The sequence below is a fragment of the Trachypithecus francoisi genome, unplaced genomic scaffold, assembly GCF_009764315.1.
Source record: "Trachypithecus francoisi isolate TF-2019V2 unplaced genomic scaffold, Tfra_2.0 Lachesis_group10, whole genome shotgun sequence".
Taxonomy (NCBI): domain Eukaryota; kingdom Metazoa; phylum Chordata; class Mammalia; order Primates; family Cercopithecidae; genus Trachypithecus; species Trachypithecus francoisi.
This window is the reverse complement of record NW_022681455.1, coordinates 54023420-54049579: the sequence shown is the minus strand read 5'-3', so window position 1 is coordinate 54049579 and position 26160 is coordinate 54023420. Positions and strand designations below refer to the sequence as shown.

The 26160-nt window shown below is 36.7% G+C and overlaps 1 protein-coding gene across 11 annotated transcripts in view; it reads right to left on the bottom strand.

The window, feature by feature from the left end:
* MLIP (muscular LMNA interacting protein) overlaps positions 1-23693 on the bottom strand; it is a 262957-nt gene extending 239264 nt beyond the window's left edge. For 9 of the 11 annotated variants that reach the window (XM_033217478.1, XM_033217485.1, XM_033217487.1 and 6 more), the window contains exon 1: positions 15670-15837. In XM_033217478.1, the coding sequence (XP_033073369.1) occupies positions 15670-15732 (63 nt within the window). In that variant the 5' untranslated portion in view covers positions 15733-15837. Of the gene's footprint in view, positions 1-15669; positions 15838-23613 lie in introns of those variants that run through there. The other 2 variants (XM_033217477.1, XM_033217482.1) reach the window with 2 other exon arrangements.
* Between the last annotated feature and the right edge of the window lie 2467 nt (positions 23694-26160).

Below are 26160 nucleotides of genomic sequence, written 5' to 3'. Positions count from 1 at the left end.
TCACTGTGCAATTTACACTAAATAAATAAAAATATTTTTTCTTCAATAATAAATTAATCTTAGCTTACTTTAATTTTTTTACTTTATGAACATTTTAAATTTTTTAACTTTTTGACTTTTGTAATAATACTTAGCTTAAAACACAGATACATTGTAGAGCTACACAAAAAATATTTTCTTCATATCCTTAGTCTATAAGCTTTTTTCTATTTTTAATTTTTTTAACTTTTTAAATGCTTTTATTATAAACTAAGTGAAAAACACACACATTAGCTTAGGCCTACACAGGAGGAGCAAGATCATTAAGATGTCACTAGATGACAGGAATTTTTCAGCTCCGTTATAATCTTACAGGACCACCATCATATATGCAGTTCGTCATTGACCAAAACATCATCACACAGCACATGACTGCACTGCAAAATTTCATTTATTTAATATTAGTGAAATAATATAATTATACTTGCTGATGACATTGTTGATGAATGTAGATGAAGAGCAGATTATTGATTATCAGGGATTTCATGTATGCTAGGTTTACACACTAACATAGAAATCTGAAAGAATTATTTAACATTAATTGAAGAGAAATTATGTTAGATATTCTCTTTTTGGTTTGTTTTTCATTTGCATTCAAGACCAGACAATAATAGTTGACCAATAAAGTAGGTCCCCAAAAAGTGGTCAAAATTTTGGCAAGACAGCTTTTTATATGTGATATAAAAGTTATCACCTATCTAATTACATTTCTAGTGACATTTTAACATGTAATCCAAATATATTTCCCTATTTAAAGAGAAATTGTTTTAGCAAGTTGTTGAGTAAAGTTATTAACAAGATGTTAGGTAAATTTAAAAGAATGCTAAAGTACTATTACTTACTTAAAGTCTGTAGTAGTAAGATTTTATTTCATTCCATGATGCCTAAACAGTAGTCCAATTTTTCAAGAACGAAGAATAATAACAGCCTCATGAGGTAAATGTCAGCTTTGATTATTTGTTTATTACACATTGGGGTAAATACAAAGTATGTGTTTCCTCTGAGGGGAATAGGAAATCATTACAAAGGGTGATGGGGAGCTGAGGTTCTGGGCCTGTCATGAGAGGGATATAGATGAGAGTTAGGAGAGTAGATCTGGACTCAGGCTGTCCTGACGCCAACTCTTCCACTGGCTTGCTATGTGTCTTGTGCCACAGACTTAAGACTTAGTTCTGGCCAGGCACGGTGGCTCACGCCTGTAATTCCAGCACTTTGGGAGACCAAGGCGGGTGGATCACGAGGTCAGGAATTTGAGAACAGCCTGTCCAACATGGTAAAATCCTGTCTCTACTGAAAATACAAAAATTAGCCACGCAAGGTGGTATGTGCCTGTAGTCCCAGCTATTCTGGAGGCTGAAGTGAAAGAATTACTTGAACCCGGGAGGCGGAGGTTGCAATGAGCTGAGACTACACCATTGCACTCCAGCCTGGGCAACAGAGCGAGACACCATCTCAAAAAAAAAAAAAAAAAAAATTAGTTCCTCCAACTGCAAAATGGGAAAATAGCATCTACCTCCAAGATTTGTGGTGATGATCGCAAACTAAGCACTTTACCTGCTTCTTAGAACATGGAACATGTTCTGCCTATTATCTATATCATCATTATCATCAGGCAAGATTTCTCAGTTTATCTTAAACTATCAATCAACAGGGATTTGGTTTTCAATTCTGATGTTACATTAAAAAATTTAATTAAAGATGTTTTATAAAAGTAATGTCCTGAAATATTTAGACTACTGGATCAAAACATCAATAGATGTCCTATTATTAATGGTAAGACATCAATACAATCTGAGTAATAAGAAAAATGTCAGCATGCGTCTTCTTTTCGAAATGACAGAGAGCTTATCCCTTCTCACAATTATTGATAGATACCAATCTAAAATTGTACCTAGAACTTTAAACACATAAGAAACCAAAAAATGATCCCTCTTCGGGAGGCCAAGGCAGGTAGACCACTTGAGGCCACAAGTTGAAGACCAGCCTGGTCAACATGGCAAAACCCTGTCTCTACTAAAAATACAAAAATTAGCCAGACATGATGGTGCACGCCTGTATCCCCAGCTACTCAGGAAACTGAGGCAGGAGGATCTCTTAAACCTAAGAGGCAGTGGTTGCAGTGAGCCAAAATTGCACCACTGTACTCCAGCCTGGGTGACAGAGTAAGATTCTGTCTAAAAAAAAAAAAAAATCCCTTTTACTTCTTGAGTATTATAAAAACAAACCCAAACCAAATGCACAAAAGTTCCAGATATTCAAAAGTACTCTGCTCTACCTTATCCATATTGTGTATGGTTGTTATTGCAGAGTGTGATGCAGGAGAAGCTATCCCTCAGCAGAGGATTTTGGTAGAATATGAATAAAAATCTAAGCAAAATATAAATTCCTTCAAAATAAACATGAAAAATTTCAAAGGATAACCCAATTTTTATTGATTTCATAAGCATTTCTGTAATCGTAACTGCCAGTGGTAAGGAATTTCACGATATCTGAAAATATCTAATAGATACAAAAAACCACTTTTATATTACTTAATTTTCACAAGGGAATAGTGAATATAACCTCTCATTGGGTTTTACTGGGTTATTCTCGAGGCAAAAAATGAGGCCAAATTAATCATCAAACATAGTATGAAAAAAATAGAACTCTCCAGTTCTACTTTCACCTACTCTCAGAAAGTTCCACAGTCTCCATAATTCTGTCATTGCTCTGTGAACTAGTACTTTAGCTAAGTGACAGGAGACTGCCATTCTCCTCCTGTCACACTCTGTTGATGCTTTTCCAATGCCAAAATCTGCAATTCTGCCACCAATGCCATGGCTGCCTACCAATGGCCACACTATAGGGAGTAAGCTGCCAGCAACAAGCATGTCGGCATTTAGTGCTTTGTATATCATACAAAGATTTCATGGAAAATTTGTACTGAGCATGACTGATGAGGTTGAGTTGGAGGTCAATCAGAAGGTGGAGGCAGTCGGCCATGCTCAGGGTCTCTCATTTTCCATGAACAAAAAGCATACCTCATCTGTCTCTTCCTTCAGGACAAGTCCCTTCCTGAAAAGTTCTTCATTGTCTCTTGAAAATGGTCTGTGAAAGTGCCAAACTACCAGCTCTCCAGCTGTGGCTGACTCTCAAGGTGAATTTAATTTAGACTTAGCTTGGAATCCCTGTCATAACAAATCAGATAAAGTGCACGTGCATGCACATGCACACACACACTCAGACACGTAAAACCCATCCTAGACAGTTCAAATAAGGTTTGAGTACCACTTTCCACGTATCAAGCTTACAAGCTGCCAAGAACATACAGTTCCTAACCTTGAGGAGCCTGCAGTCTGCTGGTAGCCAAAGTGGTACAGGCAGAAGGATGCAAGCACTCCAGGCTTCCATAAATCTGCTCTTGGATAAGGAATAAAGCACAAAATCAGATGGCCTTGCATTCCTCTCTGACACAATCTCATCAAGTCAGCAAGATCATAAAAATGTGAGGTAATGGTACAATTTTTTTAAAGAAAAAATTACTCTGAGCTATTTGAAATCTTAGTAAAACTGAAAAATACAATTTAACCCATAATATTGTTGCCTTTATTTGGTTTGTTAAGATTCTAGGGTTTGGCTAAGAGAGCTGCACAAATATATTCACTAGTTTACATGTTAACGTTCTATCAACATGCATGATCTATAAAAGAAGCATTCCACTTTGCATAACATCTGTATTTCTGTGGAAAAAAGGAAAATACTGTCCACTATACCAAGGCCTTTACATTTCCTTGTATCATGTTATCATAGATTAGTAACTAATTCCCCTACTATGTCCACTATTTTTACTTTTATAAACAATATTGCAATAAACATCATTAAACCAAATATTTGTATATTTCTTTGCTTCATATAAATGTCTAGAGTAAAATTATCTGGCCAGTAGGTATGTAAATAATTAAGGTCTCAACACATACTATACTCCAGAAAAATGGTAGCAATTTATAGTCCTATCTGCAGATGAGACTACGTATCTTTTAGAAAAATTCTTAAGTAAAAAACTTAATTATTGGAAGTGTTGCTTTCCTAGGAAAATATCTTACGTGCAAGGAATAAAAATGCCAGACGAAGGTAAGAGGCATATAGTATGATACCCTGAGCAGAAAACAAATAGTTGCTGGGTTTAACATTTATTTGAATCAGATTGTGCTGTCGATTGTGTACTTATGTTCTTCTTTTGAATATTCTGTGCACATACACATATACCAGGACCCCTTCCCTAATCCTTCTTCTTCTTACCTGTATTCTTCACCTCCTACAAGAATCCCACACTGACAAATCTAGCAGCTTTGGGTTTTTTTATTTTTTCTTTTTTTTTCTTTTTTTTTTCTTTTTTTTTATTTTTATTTTTTATAAATTAATTTTATGAAGCACGTATTAGGTATGGTCCCAATTATTTGTACCTCACAATTTAGCATTTATTTTTATCTCTATGTAATATTTGCATTCATGTAATGTAATTATTCTCCACTGAGATTAGGCCATAACACCTTTCAGAATAGGCACGATATTTTAAACATTCTTGTTTTTGAAACTTCACCACTTCACAGAACAAAAATACAGTTAAAAGTTAATAAAATTTTCATGGCACACTTCCTAGTGGGAAGGTAAGCATTGTCTCTTGACTGACAGTTGCTTGAAATCATATGTGGCTTTTTTCTGAAGGAAACAATCCCCAGTCACAAGTCCAGGGTTTCTCCAGACCCAAGAAGTAACTTGTATACCACTGTGATTCTCATTTCCCTAATGGCTACCATACCACTTACTGAATGCCTACTGTGTGCGGGTGCCTTTCAAATATTTCCACATTTTTAGTTCATCTGACAGCTCTGTGAGACAAGTCATAGCCCATTTTACAAATGAGAAAATGATGGCTCATTTAGGTTAAACACATAAGAGCCCAGATTTGATTCTTACCCCAGAGTCCCAGCGTTTAACCACCAAAATTACTATGGCAAATGATTTTCTTATGCTAAGAAAAAGAGTAAAGATTATAACCTGTCATACAAGCTGAAATTTTCAAACTTTCAGAAATGACATAATTTTAGTTATATGATCAGAATTTCTGGTATGCCAAATAACATAACTTAAGCAATGATTTCACATAGTAAATTGTCTTTAGTCCTGGCCCATTTTTGCTGCTACAACAAAATCTGAGACTGGATAATTTATAAAGAACAGAAATATACTCCGGGAAGTCCAAGATCAGGGTGCCAGCAGGTTCTGTGTCTAGTAAAGGCTCATTTCGCATTGATGGTGTCTTCTAGGCATCCTCACATGGTGGAAGGGACAAAAGGCAAAAAAAAGAGGAACACGGTGTCTTCACATGGCAGAAGAGCAGAAGAGAATGAATTCATCCCCTCAAGCCCTTTTATAAGGGCACTACTCTCATCCACTAGGACTCCAACCTCATGGTTTCATCATCTCTTAAAAGCCCCACCTCTTAATACTATCAGTTGATGATTAAGTTTCAACATCTGAATGTTGGAGGACACATCCAGACCATAGCATCTCTCAAAAAAGAATAAAGATGTTCCACAGCACCCATCATTTATTGAAACGATTTTCCAGCACAAATGGAGCATTGAGAGCAAGCTTTTAAAATAAATTGAGGGGCTTCTGGGTCAAGATCACTAATGGAACACACATGTTTCTTTCATATTCTTCTCTGGACACTATTAAAATGAGAGTAAAGGAATTTTAAACCATAAACCCACAAATATAAGAGATCTGGCAGAGAGAAAAATCAGTATGAAAAAGCACATTGTAAATTTCTGGAACATGAAAAGGAGATAGAGGTAGACGGCCAGATGAAGATGAGCTGCCAAGAAGAGACCTTAGTATAAATGCCTTTGCAAACCCTGGAGGGTGCCAGAGTCAAGGAAGACAAATTCCACAAAGGCATGACTGTAAAATAGGGTTGAAAAGAAGGGGATTCATTGAAAGTCTCTAAAACCAGCTCTTTCTTTTCCTTTCCCACCCTATGCAAAGACAGACCAGCAGGCAGGAGGTCTACAAGCTGCAGGCAAAGCATTGCTGGGCTGAATGAATGAATAAGCAGAAGCAAGTGGCATGACAAAATATGTCAGAATTCTAAGACTAAAAGCTGAGTTCAAGTGGAAAAACAAAATAAGGATGAAAAAATGTTTTATTTCCCATATATTTCCTTCACATTCTAAATTAATGCCCCACTCTCTGTAATAAGCATATTAATTCATGCTAACATTTTCTTCCTTCAGCCTCCCACTATGGCATGATGTCCCCAGAGAAATTATAACAGGTTCAGGAAAGCAATCCTATGAGCTCTCTCAACTGCTCCTAAGACGAATATCATCAAGTTAGTATTTAAAATCACGAGGTAGTCTCTAAACTGCTACACTCTGACAGCTATAAGGTACTAGGCCTATTTTGGAGACCAAGCTCGGGGGGACATCTTCCCAGAAGCTACCCAGGCAAGAAAATACACATTAACTGAGAAGAAAATTAATAAAAGGACCCTTGAGAAATTTTTAGGTTGTAAATAATAACAAAAGACCAGCAACTGAACTACAAACATCCTCTAACCATTTTTTTTAAACCATCTCCTTATTTTCTTGAAGGTCATGTAGCAAAATAAAGCAGATGATTCTCTAATGTAATTCCATCACTAAAACCACAGTCTATTTGTCATTCCCTTAGGAGAGCCATACTTGGGACAGAACAACTAGATATATAATTGTAATTCTCACAATGAGAACCTAGAAAATATTTCGCCACACGTACAGTATGCTATAAATGTCACTGTGAAAGCACAGCTCGGTTAAAGCCTGCAATCCATCTATCTCCTTTCTGTTATTCACCATCACACAGAGCTATATCAAAAGATCCATTCAAACAGTGAGTCTCAGACTTACATTATCAGCAGACACTGCTTTAATTAGCAGTGGTTTTCAAAGGATTGGATGGCTTCGAGAACTTGATTTGAACCATAAAGTAGAAATCTGGATCCTTATCAGTTTCACTTCTCAACTCTCAGCTCCCCCTCTGGGTTCCAATAGACACAGCCCTCATTTTTCTTAATGTAAGAAAGAAAACGAAAATGGTGGCTAGAGTTTGGCAATACTTGTGCGTCCACTTTTTCCTCAACCACCAGTGATGCAGAGGGGCTAAAATTAAGGTTGCAAAGGGACTAAGATATCTGTGTCAGGTACGTTGCAGGGAGTGGTAAGAATGACAAAAAGAGAATGAATAAGAGCCAAATAAACCATTTTTAAAATAACATTTAACACACAGATTTTATGTATGTGTGTGTGTGTGTGTGTGTGTGTGTGTACATTAATTTTTATTCCAAATGAAAACACAGCATCCACTTTATTTTGGGTTAAGTGTGAGAAAATATAATGCTTTATTTTGGGTATTTCAATACAAACATTAAGGCACTGACTGGCTACTTTTTTTCATCTATTTCACAATATTTGCCTATGATCCAATTCCTGAATCTTGGTTATTTCTTGGTGAAAACATAGAAAAAATATGAAATTTAATTCATCAGTACCAAACTGCGGACTTTCTCTTCTAAAAGGAATGTTTCATCTAATAACAAGGACTTCTCCTTTACATTTGATCAGTGATAATATAAAAATACAAACTATTTCAAAATTCCTAATGCTTGAATAAACAGGCATCATTTGGTATGGAAAGAATTTAATAAATCCACAGCCAGAGAGCACTTTCGATAGATGTATAAAATGCTGAAGAGCATAGCAATCTTTTCAAATCCAATCCAACCTTTCACTTCGTAGATAAAGAAGCCAAAGATTAAGTGATTTGTGAAAGGCCATATAAGCACAACTTTAACTGTAATACCAGTCTCCTGGAATCAGATCCAACATGCTCCTCACCATACTAGTTGGCACTTAGGGAGAGATAGAAAAGCTCTTGGGAATAAGAATCCTTGTCACCATCAACACACACATACACACACACACACACGCTGAAGACACAGGTTCTTCATTTAAATTTTCATAGGTATGTCAATTAAACACCTGTACACACTCACTTTTCATTTTTCCAGTCTCTCCTCATTCTGTCATTATGCACATTAGGACTTTAATTCTGACTGCTTAGCATTTCCCAATGATCCTCATGGTCCACCACTATCATAGCATATTTCCTGTCCTCCCCCTTTTTTTTAAATTTCATACTATAGATTCTTCCGCAATTTTTAAATTTTTGTTATTGGTTCAAAGGAGAAGAGGCCAGAAAGAAGTTAAGATGGAATTATTTCTTATTCAAAAGAGATTTAAGTTTTTCAACTACTTAGTTTTTCACTTTGGTCTGCCAAATGATCAGGATTCATGGTTACTATTTACTACTATACTCCACCTGGGGTAAGACCAGAATTTTTTAAGTACTCATAATGCTTAAGGGTTGTCTCAGTTATTTGGAGAACATTATCTTAATCATCAAATCTCTAATATCTGGTGCAGAGAGACCAATCCTATAATCCCCTTACTGACATCTCAGAAATGGCTTACCTCCCTAAGAAAGGGAAAAATTAATTAATTTTACTAAAAATTCAGGAGTGACACAGGGTTCAGAAACTCAGAGAATCCTGGTTCTGAATTCCCTCCAGTTGCCTTCCAGTTGAGGAATGCTTACTGAAAAACTTAACATAAAATTTTGGTCTCTACTGCCCATCTGTTTTGTGAAAATAATTATTTCCACAGGGTATTTTAGATGTCAACAATGGATGCCATCTCTGGAGAAAAGTGGATAATAAATTTAAAATATGCCAATGATGAATGGGCCATTGTGGGAGATGTGCCAAGTGGAGACGTAGAATGCACAGTAGGCAACACAAACACCTTGGAGAGGGCAGCTGCAGCCTTAAAGATACTGAAGTGCCTACTGTGGCCCAGGATGATGTCACCGATAAAATCAAACGTGAGCCGGCAGTTTAGGGGAGTTAAGGTATGGGGGCAAAGCAACTCACGTCCTCTACGATCAAAATTGTCCCTCAGACAACATGAACATCTAAGGCAACTTTATCAGTTGAATCCAAAACATAGCAAGAGTCATTGGTCGGTTCTATGAGTAGCAGAGACATGGGAGGAAGTTTTCAAAATAAATGATGTAATGCCAAAAATAAAATAAAATATCATTGTTTGCATGTTTTTATCTATCTTTCTTTCATTTAAGTCATCACCAAAATTAGTTTATTAAGAATGAATGCAACCAGTTGTGGTATAAAGATACATACATCCAGTACCTTACTGCCAGAGTTTTACTACTTATTACATTTAATTGGCATTTATTACTTATTTCATTATATGCAGTTGCTTTGTAAGGAATAACATATAGAGCAGAAGCAACATTCAAGCCATACTGAAAGTAATATCTAAATAACACATCAGAAACATTGGCAGAATAGATGACTTGTTTTTGGGCATGTCAGGGCCTTCTGAGTGAGAGCCTATTACCAATAACTCTAGTTAGACACAATTAAAAAGAGAAATAAATATATAAGTAGATATTATGGCAGAATAAAACATGTTACAGGCCAGGTGTGGTGGCTCATGCCTGTAATCCCAGCACTTTGGGAGGCCGAGGCGGGCAGAGTGCCTGAGCCCAGGAGTTCGAGACCAGCCTGGGCAACACAGTGAAACCCTGTCTCTACTAAAATACGAAAAAAAAAAAATTAGCTGGGCATGGCAGTGTATGCCTGTAGTCCCAGCTACTCGGGAGGCTGAGGCAGGAGAATTGCTTGAACCCGGGAGGCAGAGGTTGTAGTGAGCCGAGATCGCGCCACTGCACTCCAGCCTGGGCAACAGAGTGAGACTCCATCTCCAATAATAATAATAATAATAATAATATTACCATGTTACAGCATAAAATACTTTACAATCATTCCCATTGTTAAGACATTCTGAAGAATAATTATAGACTTGCTACGACAGGTCTGTGTGAGAAATTGGGGTGCCAATGGTTTGTACACTTAGAATATTTCTGAGTGGCTAAAAACTATCATTATTATATCATAATGTACTTAAAAATAAAGCATAATAGTTGCCTTGAGGGCTAGGACTTTCTTTATCACATATGTTCCCACTGTAGCCCTTAGTACTCTGTCTTATTCAAAATAAGTACCCAGGGATGTATACTGATTTGAAAGTCTGTTTTGTTTTTTCTGAGTACATTGCCATCCAATAGGCACTAGGTTGCATCTCTGAAGATGCTCACCGACAACACTCAAACCTGTCATCAGATAATGATATGAGGAATTAGAACCCAGCACTAACCTCATGTTTTTTGTTTGTTAACAGATTTCTTCTTAGAAAGTAATTAATTTTATTTGTATTAATGAAGCTATGAATTAATAAATAATTTAGGCTGGGCATGGTGGCTCATGCCTGTAATCCCAACACTTTGGGAGGCCGAGGTGGGTGGATAACCTGAGGTCAGGTGTTCGAAGCTAGCCTGACCAACATGGTGAAACCCCATCTCTACTAAAAACACAAAATGAGCAGGGCCTGGTGGCGCATGCCTATAATCCCAGCTACTCGGGAAGCTGAAGCAGCAGAATCGCTTGAACCCAGGAGGAGGAGGTTGCAGTGAGCTGAGATCGCACCATTGCACTACAGCTTAGGCAACAAGAGTGAAACTCGAACTCACAATAAATAAATTAATTAATTAACCTTATTTAAAGAACTCTCCTTCACTGAATTATCACAGAATTCTAAAATGCATAGTTCTTTGTAGTTTCACATTTTAAAAAGTTTTTCTCATTTATTTTCTTTTTGTTGTATTTAAAAGTAAGTAGTATGGGCTGGGTGCAGTGAGTCACGCCTGTAATCCCAGCACTTTGGGAGGCCGAGGCAGGTGGATCACCTGAGGTCAGGAATTTGAAACCAGCTTTGCTAACGAGGTGAAACCCTGTTTCTACTAAAAATACAAAAATTAGCCAGCCGTGGTGGTGCACACCTGTAATCCCAGCTACTCCGGAAGCTGAGGCAGGAGAATCACTTGAACTCAGGGGGCAGAGGTTGCAGTGAGCTGAGATCGTGCCATTGTACTCCAGTCTGGGCAACAAGAGTGAAACTCAGTCTCAAAAAATAAATAAATGAATAAAATCAAAAATAAATAAGTGGTATGAACCCTTTTTTCTGAAATCAAGAAGAATGTTTTATTATGAGATCATAAGTAAATTTACATATCATTGGATAAGTCTTTCTCCCTCAAATTCAAAATAAAATTTTCAAATATAAAAAGTAAATTTTAAATTACTTAAAATATAATTTTTCAGTTCCTATCTAATGTAGATACAACCTGTTAAAGAAAAAAAAAAAAAAACTAATGTGGTCGGGCACGGTGGCTCGCGCCTGTAATCCTAGCACTTTGGGAGGCTGAGGCAGGCAGATCACAAGGTCAGGAGATCGAGACCATCCTGGTGAACACAGTGAAACCCTGTCTCTACTAAAAATACAAAAAATTAGACGGGTTTGGTGGCGGGCGCCTGTAATCCCAGCTACTCATGAGACTGAGGCAGGAGAATGGCGTGAACCTGGGAGGCGGAGCTTGCAGTGAGCTGAGATCCCACCACTGCACTCCAGCCTGGGTGACAGAGCAAGACTCTGTCTCAAAAAAAAAAAAAAAAAAAATTAATGTCAGATGACCTATTTTCTTTCTCAGTCTCAAAGAGTTGCCTTTTTACTCAAGGAAGCAATATTTATAACAATTAGAAATTGACTACTGTGTTGATTTGATTGTACCAAGTTTCAATATAAAATAAGTTGAATCATATACTCTTCTTACCATTATTTTTGTAATATTATTGAACATTCATTATTTGAGAAGATAAAATTGTCTCTTGAGACATATTATGCTAATGCAATAGAAATTATTAAATTTATGCATGAGATCTGTTTGTTCTTATAATCTCTTAGAGAAAGAAACCATTATTATATCAGAACGCCCTGAAGTATATGATCATTTTTACTATAGTAATATATGATTTGTTTTCCTTTTCATTGTGAAATTTCAGTTGAAGGTAAATATAAGTAAAATTCTTTGTTGATGCATTTATAGTCTAAAAGAAGTTTAGAAAATAGTCAAGACTTGTTGTCTTAGTTTTACTTATTTATTAAACATAATACACAGAAACTAGTACCTATTTCTAAAACTATTCCAGAAGTAACTTCATGTTATAGATACAAATATACCCAACTTGAATGTATTGCTTTGTCTATCACTATTCCAAAAATGTAACTCAAAAATAAAATCAGACTACAAATTCATATGCTAACACATCATTTCTTAAAGTATGTTGCAGAGAACACTGCTAGTTCCTCAGAATATGCACAGCTATTGCACACACATTAAAATGTATTACATTGGTAGGTGAGTTTAGGAAACACTGGATTAACCTCACAGTCTTTAGTATGTTACAATACAAATATGAGTCTCCGAGGGGAAATGTGCCGTATAGTACATTTCCTGCTTAGTGTTTTCTGAATATTCTTGAGCACAAACCAGAACCACATTTTGTGACGCACTTTGGAAAATCAGAATTCCCAGGAACAGAGTTTAGAAAATACATGATAGGAAAAACAAAAGATCCATTCAGCCTCAACAGCAATTATGGTGGAACTAACCAAACTGAAACGTATTGTAACAAAATACTTTCCTCCCTTCTTCCACCTCTCTACCACTTCCCAGAAAAATTAGCTTTACTGTCATCTGACTTAGCAGAATCAGTGACTAAGATATTCCACATGGTTTAATAGATGGTATTCAAAGGGGTGGAAATGTCCTTCTAAGTCCATGTTAATTGATTTTTTTCTTCTCATGTTTGAAATATTGGAATAACATCAACCAAATTATGAGAACTTTCACTTGGCATTGGTAGATTTAAGAAATTTTGAAGAATTTGATATCATTCCTTTATTTCTGATTATGTATTGATTAACAGATGTAAAAGAGGCGCCTTCAATTGGTTCAGAACCTAGCAATCTTTTAGTCAGCAAACAGCAATAAACTCAGGGCAAAAATCAATACTTAAAAGTAGCAATTCACTCACCTAGGGTAAGAAAAGATTTATATTGGGTGCGTAGCAAAGAATCTTGCTTAACTTTTGTCTTGTCTTTGTCTTTGTCTTGTTTAATCTTTGTATGGAATAAACTGACAAATTTTTAAATTCTGCAGACTGGTGACTTTCTTACTTATTTACTATAGATCTTACCTTAGAAATTTTTTCAAATAAAGTCAATAATGTTCATTGCTTAAGTGTGTGACACATACTGTAACACTGTTCATAATAAAGATCCTTATGAGAAATACAGCTTTAATTTTAAACAAACGTATAACATGATATTATAATGTACACATATTTAAATATTTTAATGGGAAAAATATTGTCTTCTTTTAAAAACCAGACTTTTACAAACTTTACTATTTGTAATAAATAAATTGAATAAATTTCAGAAAATAGTGAACTCCTCAAGAACACATTTTTCAACCATCTTCAGCAACCTAGCCAGTCATACTGTGTTTCATTGGTATTAACATGAAACATAATGCTCGATGAACTGAAGTTTTTGGATATTTATTCACGTAAACAGCGAAAATAACTTTTATGGGAAACTCTCAAAGATACATCAGAGATTTTCCAACTCTCTTAAATAGAAAATACTGAGCATAGGCAAAACTTTTCTTGATAACATTGTCATCGGATCTCCTGTATCTGAAAGGTGTCAAGTTCCTTAGCTCTATTTGCTTGTACACTTAATTACCCCAGACACTGGGCTTTCATGTGTTCCCCCTACTCACAGAACAGCCTCTCTTCTCAGTGCAGGTGAATGTTCTTATGCCTCTGATGTGCCGCCATATTTCCCCACAATCTTTGGAAGCCAATCTGAGGCTAGCCCTAGGCCTCTGCTACAGAGTAATGTTCATGAGTTTTGTGACAGCTACTTCCTCTAAGGAAAGGTTTTTGCTCACTTCTAGATTTATAGCTGTATTCAAAATAGAGTCAGGCATGCACAATGTCTGACTTTCCAGAAAGTGAAATGCTAATACATCGAATCACTTCAAATAAGAAGAATCCATCTTCACTTTGTGCACTTGCCCGATGTCCACTATGTTCACTTGCAAAACTTCCTGTAAAAGACTGCCAGGAAGCTCAGGGTCAAATTTCACACTAATTCATAGCAACTATTTATTCATGTATTTATTTACTCCCTATCTGGTTCCATAAAGGTTTTATAAACACTAAGCCTTTATGCTTACCATATCTGGGTTTTCTTTTTACTTTTAAATACATTTTAACTTTTTTCTTTCCATATTAGTAAACTTTGGGCATGTGCTTTTTAAGTGAATCAGGTCAAAAACAGTCTAAAAATAGGTTTAGGCTAGGGACTTCACATACATTATAGTTTTTATTCTTCACAAAAGCCTTCAGATTAGTTATCACTATTCCCTATCTTACACATGAATTAACTGAGACTCAGAAAGATTAAACAAAACCCATGGTCTTATGTTTGGTACTTGTGGGCAAGATTTTTCACCAAGCCCTTTCTGATTCAAAATCACTGGTTAGCTCAAGGACACATGGCCTTTCCAAATAGTCAAAAAGCAAAATACTCTGTGGCCATTACCTGTCTGGACAATCACCTAGGGCAGAGGTCAAAAGTGGGTACTGAAAATGATGACCTGATTCCTTTAAGAAAAGGTTGTATATTTTATTCAATATATTACTTTAAGATCTTGAGATTCTAGTACACTTCAGGAGTTTTCAACCCAGTATGGTTCTTTTTTTCATTTTTCTAGTTTTAATATCTTGAATAGTCCATAAACCTCAACTTCACATGTCTAGAACAATGTATTACCATGAATTTGGTCTCATTATGGGCTACATTATCTTACTTTTTTTATTTATGCTGGTATTAAAATTAGTTATGACCTGTTCCAATGTTAACTCTGTAGCCACAGTAAATTTACAAACATAGCTACCTATGCTCATCAGATGAGCCATGGACAGCACATTTAACTCAAGGTTATAGTATATTTTGTATTTCAGCAAATATAAGTGAACATTATTAATCATTGACATTTAGTTGCTTAGTATCGAGGCAAAATTACTTTTATAACTTCTATAGTAAAAAATTTTATCCTTATACTAGAAGTTCATTAAACTTAATAAAACATTAACATATTCCATAGTATTTATTTTTCTTGGCACATATTCCTGGTATCTCTGAGAAAAAAATGGACTTTGAACACTTGCTAAGCTTCACATACATAAATAAAACAATCTTCCAGTGCTGAGGCAATCACAATGAGAGGTCAAAATAAATGGATTCCAGTTTTTAAAATGAAGGTAAACCACATCATTTAACTAAATCAAATTTGCCCTCATTTGTGTAATGGCATTTTATGTATAACTTTATTACATTGTTTTCAGGAAAGCCCATGGAACTCATTAATTTTAAAGTTATTGACCAGCAAAACATGGAAACAGAGGCTGGCTAGCATAACTTTTCCAATCTATGACAGTTGCTCTACTACCCTGTCAATTTCATTATAAATCTGTGTGTGCTAGATCTCATGTCTTACCGTCAGTTTCTCCTCTAAATTCTTGTTTAATAAGCTTCTTTTTTCATGCTTTCCAAGTTCCATATTGAAAGAGAATGAGAAGGAGAGAAAGACTGAGAGACAGAGGTTCAGATTCTGTCTAGAAAATGATTCGACGTGCTTACATGTTAGATATTGCAGGACATTCCAAGTTGTGAGAGCCTAGGACACTATCAGAGAGCCCTAGCGATAATTTCTGGTTAGCTAGTGTTTCCATTTATAGATGTTCAAACCCTATAAACAGAGCACTGAAGAGAAGTCAGGCAGCTGGCCTTAGATAATGATAAATGTCCCTAGATATAAAAGCAAACTCTTCAGCAGAATACTCCAACAGGTTAGGCTCCCTGAACCAATATAGATGTATGTGACAAAAAGCCACGATCAAAGAATTCATTAACAGTTGTTGCAACAGAATAAAATATACTCTAGAATACAGGCTTAATAAATCAGTTAAAAAGAACAAATGTGATAGTCAGATAGCAAATAAAATCAGCAGATCTAGGGCTTCCAAATTCCAATTTGCATCCTAGTAGTATAGATATTTATGTATTACTTTGTAGATTTTTTAAAATGTTGCTTAAAGAGGAAGACCAAAAGTATAACTAATTAAAACTATAAAGACATGCAAACATATATTCAAGGGTGTTGTCAACTTTATTCCATGGAGAGTAGACAAAATGATGTTTAAAAATACCATGAAATAAAAGCGTTTTTCTTCACAAAAACGGATTTGGTTCTCCATTATCCTGGCTTTTTCACTGGGAGCAAAATTATGGTATAGAAGATAAAACTCATTTTTTCAGTGGAACAAGTATTTTCAGCTTTCTTTAGAAAATGTTATATGCCTTAAAGAAAATTAATTGGGCAACTTAATAGTAAATAGTTCTCCCTGTGTTTTGCAGCAAAACAAAATATATGGATGGTAATAGAAGAATATAAATGGAATTCAGAGTAAACTAAGACTACTTCTCTATGGTGATTTAATCCCTCATCCTGTTTAAAACATCCTTTTAACACTTGTTTTTTTGTTTTGTTTTGTTTTGTTTTTTACTTTAACTCAAATTCCCTATCAGCTTTTCCTTCATAGGAAAACATTTCAGAAAATGTGTTGTGAAGCTCTATCCTTTCAAACGATTGCAGTCAATCCTCTGTTGTCAGGCAGGGTTGCTCCAGAATTTATTCTGCATCCTGATGGAAGGGTTGAAGACTTCAGAAGTGAAACACTGAGTAGGCAATAAACCTATCCTTCAGGATGATAAATTCAGAAACACTATATTAGATTCATGGGCAAAAGGGGCTTCCCCTTTTGACTCAAATCTAAATTCCAGAAAGGAAATTATTTATGCTGGTTATTGTCCTAACAAGTTGGAAAACAAAAAACTTAAAGATTGATTAACCTGCAAGATTAAGATGTGTCAAAAGCAAGGCAATTGTTAAAATCTTAAGTGAACGAACTTCCTAAACCTCTCTAGAAAAAAAAAAAAAAAAAATCATGCTGTGACTGCAAAAGGAAACTCAATTCATGCTCAGCATGCGAGTTTAATGCCTGAAGACTAAATCCAGGATCCGGTTAGGAGGAAAAGGAATGGTGTGTGTGATGCAGAGTTGGTTGGCAGATGAGAATATGGTAGTGATTTGGAAGAGATGTGCGAGGCATGAAAAGTTTTAGTTACACAAACATGTGCTAAGTACCTATAATAGATAAAGATTATCCTAGGGGCAGGTAGATTTTTTAAAAATAAAATAATTGAAAATAATAATACAATTTTAAAATACAATCTCTGGATTTTGGCCCTCAACAAACTCACAACTGAGGTGCGACTGGATAGTAGTAGGATAATAACCCTCACATAGCACAGTTCCTTGGCATACTCACCGTGTGCTAGGTACTGCTTTAATGCTTTCCAAGTGTTATTTCAATTCACCTTTAAAATTACTCTAGAGGGTAGATATTATTATCTTCCCCATTGTTATGGGCTAAATTTATGCCCCCAAAATTCATATGTTGAAGTTCTCATCTCCCAATACCCTAGAATGTGACCGTATGTAAAGAATGTTCTTGAAAGAGGTAATTAAGGTTAAATGAAGGCATTAGGGTGGGCTCTAATCCATTATGAGTGATTCCTTCTAAGAAGAAATTAGAACACAGGCACTCACAGAGGGAAAGCCCTGTGAAGACTCACTGAGAAGATGCCCATCTATAAGTCAAAGAGAGCAGCCTTAGATGAAAACAACCCCGGTGCCGCAGGGTAAGCAGCAGCTACCGTGAGAAGAGTTTGGTGGGACATCTCACACCATCTTGCTGGCACAGCCTACCAAAAAGTCAGAAGACAGAACTTAGGCTGACTATGAATCTGTGAACAAATGCATGGACAGCATTTGTAAAATAAATGAAGAATACCTGAAGAGAAAGATCCCAGCAGCCCCACTGTCACATTGATATCATCAGTTGTTTGATTTTATGGACAATCTGGCAGACCTCAGCTGCCTGGTTTAGCGAGCTGATAACAAGACATGCCAGCCTTACAACAAAGATAGGGTTAAAGAGAAGATCTACATGCTCCTGGATCAGCAGGCCTAACAGACCAGGACGTAATTGAGTTAGAAGCACTAGGGGAATGAGGGTGGGCTTCACAGGTTTGTACAAAGAACAAGCTGTAGTGGAAGTTTAGGATTGCAGTGTTCCTGTTTCCATTTGGTTACACTCTAGCCAGGATTGCATGTGTTAGATAAATGTGAGGGTCCTGTTCAACCTGAAGCTCTTGTTGTTCCCCTTTTTTACTTTTACTTTTTTCTTTTTTTACTTAAACATTGTTTGTGATGATTTGGATGGAATTTGTTCTTGGTCAGTTAACGTTGGCCCCAATCCTCCAAACTGTCCATAACATTTGCTGTACTAACTAGTCTTTACAACGAAGTTAGAGGTGGAAAAAATTTTTAAATAAAAAATAAATTTACAAATATTTATTAAAGGAAGAAACTAACTGTGCTGACACTTTGATTTCAGTCATCAATCCTCCAGAACTTTGAGGAAACAAACCTCTGCTGTTTAAACCACTCAGTCTGTGGTATTCGGTAGGGCAGACAAATCAAACTAATATACCCATTTCAGAGTTGAAAAAGCAAGACACAGTTACACAACTAATAAGCAGCCATCAAGTCCCCTAGCCTAAGCTCCTCACCAGCCACTATGCACTTTAGCTTCTCTTCTGAACAAATCACTTCCTCACAGGTGTAGCAGGGGACTGGATAAATAGCACCAGCACTGTGTGGAGAATGCTTTCTCTTCCATGCCTTTTCAGAGATATGTTTGAATATGCTTTAGATACGATTGAGGTACAGAAGCTTTCTTTAGATGAAATTAAACCCAGGCAAAAGCTAGCTCTCATCTACTTGCTGGTCAAACAGAAAAGAGATTGAGCCACTCTGGTCTCCTTTCCATTTGTCAGTCACAACAAACATGTTCCTTCTTTTGGAGCTGTCTTCCTGGAGTGCTCTCCCCACAGACAGTCACGTAGCTCCCTTCTCACTTCATCCAGGCCTTCCCCGTCACAAACAGCAAACCCATCACTCTTTGTTCACTCATTTGCTGTGTTCTTCTTCATAGATCTTACCATCTTTGTTATTAATTATGTCACATTATATGTTAAATTTATCCATATGAACTTCTTTGTAGTTTGCCTCCCCTGCTAGAGTATAAGCATGAAACTGTGCTTTATTCATCATATTATTCAGGCACGTACAATGTAGTGTGGGCTAAATAAATACCTGTGAAACAAAGGAGGGCAAGAGGAAAAGGAAGGAAAGAAAAAAGCAAAAAAGGAAAGGAGAATGAGAGGGCAAGCAGGGGAGAAAACTGATCCAATGAATGAGACTTGAGACACTTAATACATAATTGTTTATAAGACTTTTGATATCCTACTCACATAACCACTAAAGGAGAAAGAAATGCATTTAGGAAGCAGGGACAACTGAATTTGTTTGCAGATTCTGCTACTGTCTAGTTGGCTCATTTTGAGCAAACTGCTTACTTAATTATCGGAGTCTCAGTTCCCTGTCCCCTAAATAGAGGGATGATACCAATCTCGTGTGTTGTTACAAAAATTAAATGTGGTACATTTTGTGTGTAAGGAACTTAACAGAATGTTTGGCACCCAGTGGGTCCTCAGTAAAAGCATGTGACATTATTTCTCTAGCCTACATGATATTTATGTAGGAAAAAGGTGACTTCAAAGATACTATCCAAACCCTAATAAGTGTGGCAAAAAAATTAACTAGACCAGGGATCCCCAACCCCTGGGCCATGGACCAGTGCTGGTCTGTGGCCTGTTAGGAAATGGACCGCACAGCAGGAGGTGAGTGACAGCTCAGCGAGCATTACCATCTGAGCTCCGCCACCTGTCAGATCAGCGGCAGCATTAGATTCTCATAGGAGCGTGAATCTTATTGTGAACTGCACATGTAAGGAATTCAGGTTTCATGCTCCTTATGAGAATCTAACAAATGCCTGATGATCTGAGGTGGCACAGTTTCACCCAGAAACCATCCCCCACCCCTAGCCCCATCTGTCGAAAAATTGTCTTCTGGGAAACCAAAGAGGTTGGAAACCACTGAAACAGAAAATAAGAGCAAATATTTACAAGTTATTTATCTGATAAAAGATTTGTATCCAGGATACATAAAGAATTCTTGCAACTCAACAATAAAAAGACAAATAACCCAATGTAAAAAAATGGACAAAAGATTTGAATAGACATTTCTCCAAAGAAAACAAATGGCCAACAAGCACATGGAAAGATGTTCAACATCACAGTGATTAGGAAGCACAAAGCAAAACCAGGAGATAACACTTCACACCTATTAGAACGGCTAAAACAAAACACAAAAAATAACAAGCATTGGCAAGGATGTGAGGAAATTAAAACCCTCTTATATTACTCCTGAAATTATAAAGGGGCACAGCCACTTTAGACAACTATGTGGCAATTCCTCAAAATGCTATACATAGAATTACAATATTACCCAGAAATTCCACCACTATCTATATACACAAGAGAAGTGACAACCTGTGTACACACAAAACTTCTACCCAAATATTCATGACAGCATTATTTGTAATTGTCGAAAGGTGGGAAAAACACAAATATCTACCAGTATATGGACGGTAAAACAGATGTGGTATATCCATACAGGGAAAATTATTCAGCAATAAAAAGGAATTAAGTATTAATACATGCAAGAGCAGGGATGAACCTTGAAAATACAACAAGCAAAAGAAGCCAGTCACGAAAGATGACCTATTACATGATTTATTTACATAAAATGTCCACAATAGGCAAATTCATGGAATCAGAAAGATCATTTGTGGTTTCCAGTGGTAGGAGGGAAGGCAGAACAGGGAGTGACTACTAATGGGAATAGAGTTACTCTTTTGGATGATGAAAACGTTATGAAATTAGACATTGATGATGATTTTGTACAACTTTGAAAATATACTAAAAATCACTGAAGTGTATGTACAGTGTAAAAGGATAAGTTTTATAGCATATAAGTTATATGTTAAGAAGGCTATTATTTAAAAAAAATTGACAAAGGAAGATTTGTAATTCCTTTTTAAGCTGGAAAGTTATTATTTTTCCCAGGAATATAATACACACATAGGGTCGCTCCAAACAGGAAATTAAAATGTAAACTGCAGTAGCCAAGCAAGAATTCCATTCAAAATGGAAACAAATGACTGCTGGCAAATAATATTTGGTTCAAGATATTCCCACCTCTTTTCATTCTTTTGTATTCAATACACATGCTTCCCAAATAAGTGCCTGATGAGTTTGTGCCCGTATTCAGAAACTGGAGGAAAGTGGAACTTACAGCAATTAAAATTGCTTGTTCATGTACTGGATCAGAGAGCCAAATGTAAATTAACCTTAATAGTGGTTAAAGTTGATTTAACTCAACTGCCATTTTAAAAACTTCCTTCTCCACAAAAAAAAAGCACAGATAGATGCTCTACTGCTGAAACTACACAAGGTAGAGAAGGCATAAATGAAAACAAATGCTGTTTCCTTTTGAAAGAATGGCAATCTGCCAAACATGGCATAGACAACCCAGGATCTTCCCCATTATATGCTCTAAGGATAAATACCTTTTTACTAAGACAGGGGTCCTCTTCTGGGACAGTTGATGCTTTTATACGGGTTTCTTATCATTCCACGTAGCCCATCCAGAACATGAGTCTGTTATTCCCCCCTTGATCAATTCAGAAGCCCATGTAATCTCCACACCCATTTAATGATTGACCAGGATACCATACTCAGCACATGCGTCAGGTACCCAAGAGCCTAATCCAAAGGTAGCTCAGACCAAGCACTGAGCACTGATCTCAAACAGTTAATTTCTGATCTGTTGGTGTTGCTCTTAGTTCAGAGCTTATGCCTTTGTCTCTAGAAAGTTGTGTTCCAATTGGTAGTCACAGCATTGGGGAGGCAGGGGGTGGAGGCAAGCAAGAGAATGGTTCCCAGCTCTTTCTGGTTGTCTCAGCATCCTTACCTGAATCTATTTATCAGCTTTGGCAGCTGCAAACTCTCAAGGAGCAGCTGTCAACTCTTCTACAGGAAGACTTTTAACCTCCCATCACCACCCTTTTTAAGGCATCTGTTATGGATTCTGTAGGCAAGCAGTACTGAGTTCTAAAAGTTGTGGTGGGTACTCAGAGCTTGTGAAAAGATAATGTCTATAGAGAAATTTCTTAAAGTTGAATTTGTCACTATATAATAAATATTGTTTGTAAGTTGAAGCTGCCAAGCCGATAAAAAAAAACCAACCCCAAAATATCAGTAGATGATAATTATGATAATGACAGCTTAACAAACTTGTACCTTTGTAATTACTGTTCTTCAGTGAAACATAAACTATTTCTACTGGAATGTGACTTTTTGTCTTCTTTTGATACTGGTTTTCCCCTTATTTTGGTTCTGGGCCATATTTTTTGAATGACTGTAAAAAAGACATTTTATTCCATCTAAGGGAGAAAACAGGGTCTTTCTAAAATTACTTCTGAGGTAGAGTGTTTTTAAAGCATTAGAAAATATTTGAATCAAGTGAGAACTGTAAGAACTTTGAAAAGGTTTTTTTTTTTAATTTGTGCATCATCTAAAAAATGCAATTCCTTTATTGGAAACTTATTGAAAAGTAAAATGTGAGGTTTTAAAAAACTGCTGCTATTAACACTGATGACAATTTCTACATAACAATAGTAATTAGGATATAAAACTAAATTCATACCTTCAGAGTTTATAAAACAAACTGGCTAAAATCAGTTGAGAATCAAGTCCAGCATGTTCCATTTTCTCAACTACTATATAATAACACGTTTTCAAGGGGCTTTCAATATATTTTCTCTTGTGCATGATTACATCCACAGAGGTACGTGGTTGAAGAGGTTTTGCTCTTGCATTTGCAATAAATATATTTCTAGGCCCTTTCAACTTCCTAGTAGTTCCTAGTAGCCACTTTCTGTATATCTGTCTGTCTGTCTGTCTCTGTCTCTCTCTCTCACACACACACACCATTACTATTTCAGGAGTAAAAACAACAAACCAAGATAAACTCACAAGATTTTAGGGAAAAGGACTCAGAAACAGAATTACAACGTGTGTTTCTAACTTTGGAAAGGAGTTCCGGATTTAAGTTTTCCTAGGTTTTTATGACTTAATCAACACAACCAGATTCAACACCCAGCTCACCCCTCCCCTAAACCCAGCAGCTTAACTGTCATGGTTGTGTTGACATGATAAATCATTTCGCCCCTAAAGTAACAACTCCGTGCCCTTTGAGACAGTGTGCCCAAAATGTACTTTCAGTTTTATCAGTTGAAATTGTAACATGTTCCAAAGCAATCTGCACTTATACAGAAAGAATGCTTACCTTTCTACTGACTTGGAAGCAGCTTGCAGGAGAGTAATCCATCAGGGAGGTCAACGGCCACATTCCCAGAACAGCTGACCCTGTCAGTCATCGGAAAATACTGTTTACTCTGTAACTAATACTGGATACCAGGCACAAGAGGCACAAACCAAATTTTTAAAAAAGAGTCAGGCATAAACCTCATTCCCACTGGGACCACTTCACAAAAACAGTACTTGCTAAGTTCCCCCCAAAATATTGCTTTATAAGAATGTCTTAGCAATAGTGGGAATTCTGAATCAAGTGTTCAAAGTTTTGCAACATACCCAACTATCCAATTTTTAGTGTACTGATGAAAATTCTTTAAGCTTCCCTAAGGACATAAGTGGTAGCGGAGTAAAATGTAACTGAAAATTGAATTTCTCTTCTATTTATGTTGACTGGATTTTTTAAATAAAATTGAAAGTCCTTCTGAAGTGAAATGTCAGTTACTCCAGAGAAGGAAAGTCGGAATTATGCAATAGCTGTGCATGATAAGGCTGAACAAACCCCACAGTCAGGCAGGACAATTGCCCTGCTTCCTAGCCACCAAAAAATGTCCAGAGAGGGCAGACTTCTGCTGAATCTTCCTCAGTTCCCACAAATTTTCTTCGCTAATTACTCTCAACAGAAGTGAGTCTGTGTTACCCCAAAGGCCACTACTTCGATGTCTAGCCTCTGTGCAAAGGGATCCAATTTTGGGCTCTGGCCCATGTGGAAGTTCCATTTAAAGCATGGCCAGGGAAGAGACTCAGAATTTGAAAGGCAAATTATTGCTCATTTACTTGACTATCTGTGGAAAATAAATCATCTCAGCTTAGCTTTGTCATCCCACCCGGTAAATCATCCCACCTGCCTTCTATAGTGTATTTTTAAAAGAAGGAAGATATCACAATGATTTATTTGCCTTTTGGGATCATTCACATTGTAACTCAAGGTACCCTAGTAACTCGTAACTGTGGTACACTGAGTTTCTGTGGTTTCAAAAGGTTCCGGGAAGAAGCTCAGCTACAGTAAAACAAAAACCAGGTAAAACCAGAGTTGCCTGAGTTGGAGATGAAGTTTTGTGAACTCTCCTTATTACCATCTTAAAATCCCTTCCTAGGGAGGATTTTATTAACCGTTTTCTATACCTGCAATGTATGAAGAAGCATGATCAGGACTGTGCCTTCACTGCCTTTACCCCGCCTTTCATACAGCGACTCAGCCAACCAGCATAATGAAAGCCCCGCTCTCACCTTCCTTCGGAGAGACGCACTGGTTTGGAAACTACCCCCAGTGTTCTCCTTACTTGTTGCAAGTAACAAGAATCCCCTTGTTAAATCCTCCTTGGTTGTGGTAATTGGGTTAACACCTGCCAAGCAATCAAAATCATCCATTGTGTGGATCACACCACTATTCTCTTTCATGATTCCCACTAGTTGAGTTGATTGATGTTGGTGATTTCTAAGTGAATGCTCATGTAAAAAATAATGTCATTTTAGGACATTATTTGATTATTTTCTATCCAGTTCAGTAATATGATAATCCTGGGTCAAGTACGTCAACATCCCTGTGTGGACATTGACAGCTTTCAGGAGTTGAACACACAGTCTACTGTCAAGAGTTTAGTTAGAAATGAACAGAATCGCATACACCACAGCAGGCTGAATGTGCTAAGTGCTGAGTTAGGAATATAAATGATGTGCTTCAAGAGCCAAAGAAAGAAAAGATGATTCTGTCTGGGGACATTGTTCATGATTTCACACAGATGTTAGATTTGAGCTGGGCCATCCTAATCCTTGCTGCTAAAAGTGATCTTTGGATATCAACATTTATGTCATGTGAGAGCTTATTAAGAATTAAAAACTTGAATCCCACCCCAGACATACAGAGGCAGAATCTGCACTTTAATAAGGTCTACAGGTTAATCATATGGGCATTCAAGTTTCAGAAGCACTGATTTAACTATTTTAGAATTGCTAGAGATATAGAAAGACGGACATGTCAGGTGTACACAAAAATAATGAAAGCCAGTAGATGTAGAGGATTAATAGAGTGCCTACGGAGGATTTACGTCTGTCACCTAACAGTAAGGGTAAAAAACACCACAACCACTTATTAGGACCCAGTGACTCTGCTAAATGATTGATTATGCTATCTCATTTTGTGCTCTCAACAATCCCAAGAGCTAGCTCCATCGTTTCACAGATGAGAAAGCCAACACTAACAAGGGTTAAGTAATTTTCCAAGTCTACAGAGAGAGAAAAGAGTAGAGCCAGGATTCAAAACTGATATTTACTTCCAAACTAGACCTTTCAGCCACTACCTACTCTAAGCCTCGCCGGGAAAAAATCCCAGTCCTCATCAACACTCCCCTAGAGAACAAGAGGGCCTGAAGCCCACAGGTAGAGCATCCCAGGCAGCCCACACTCTATTCTTCCTTCCATCCCTCTTTCTTTCTTAAACTCCTACACCTGATTGAATAAGAAAGGAAGACTGACAATACTGTTTTGGTGACTAAAGTAATTATTTTTTCATTAAAAATAG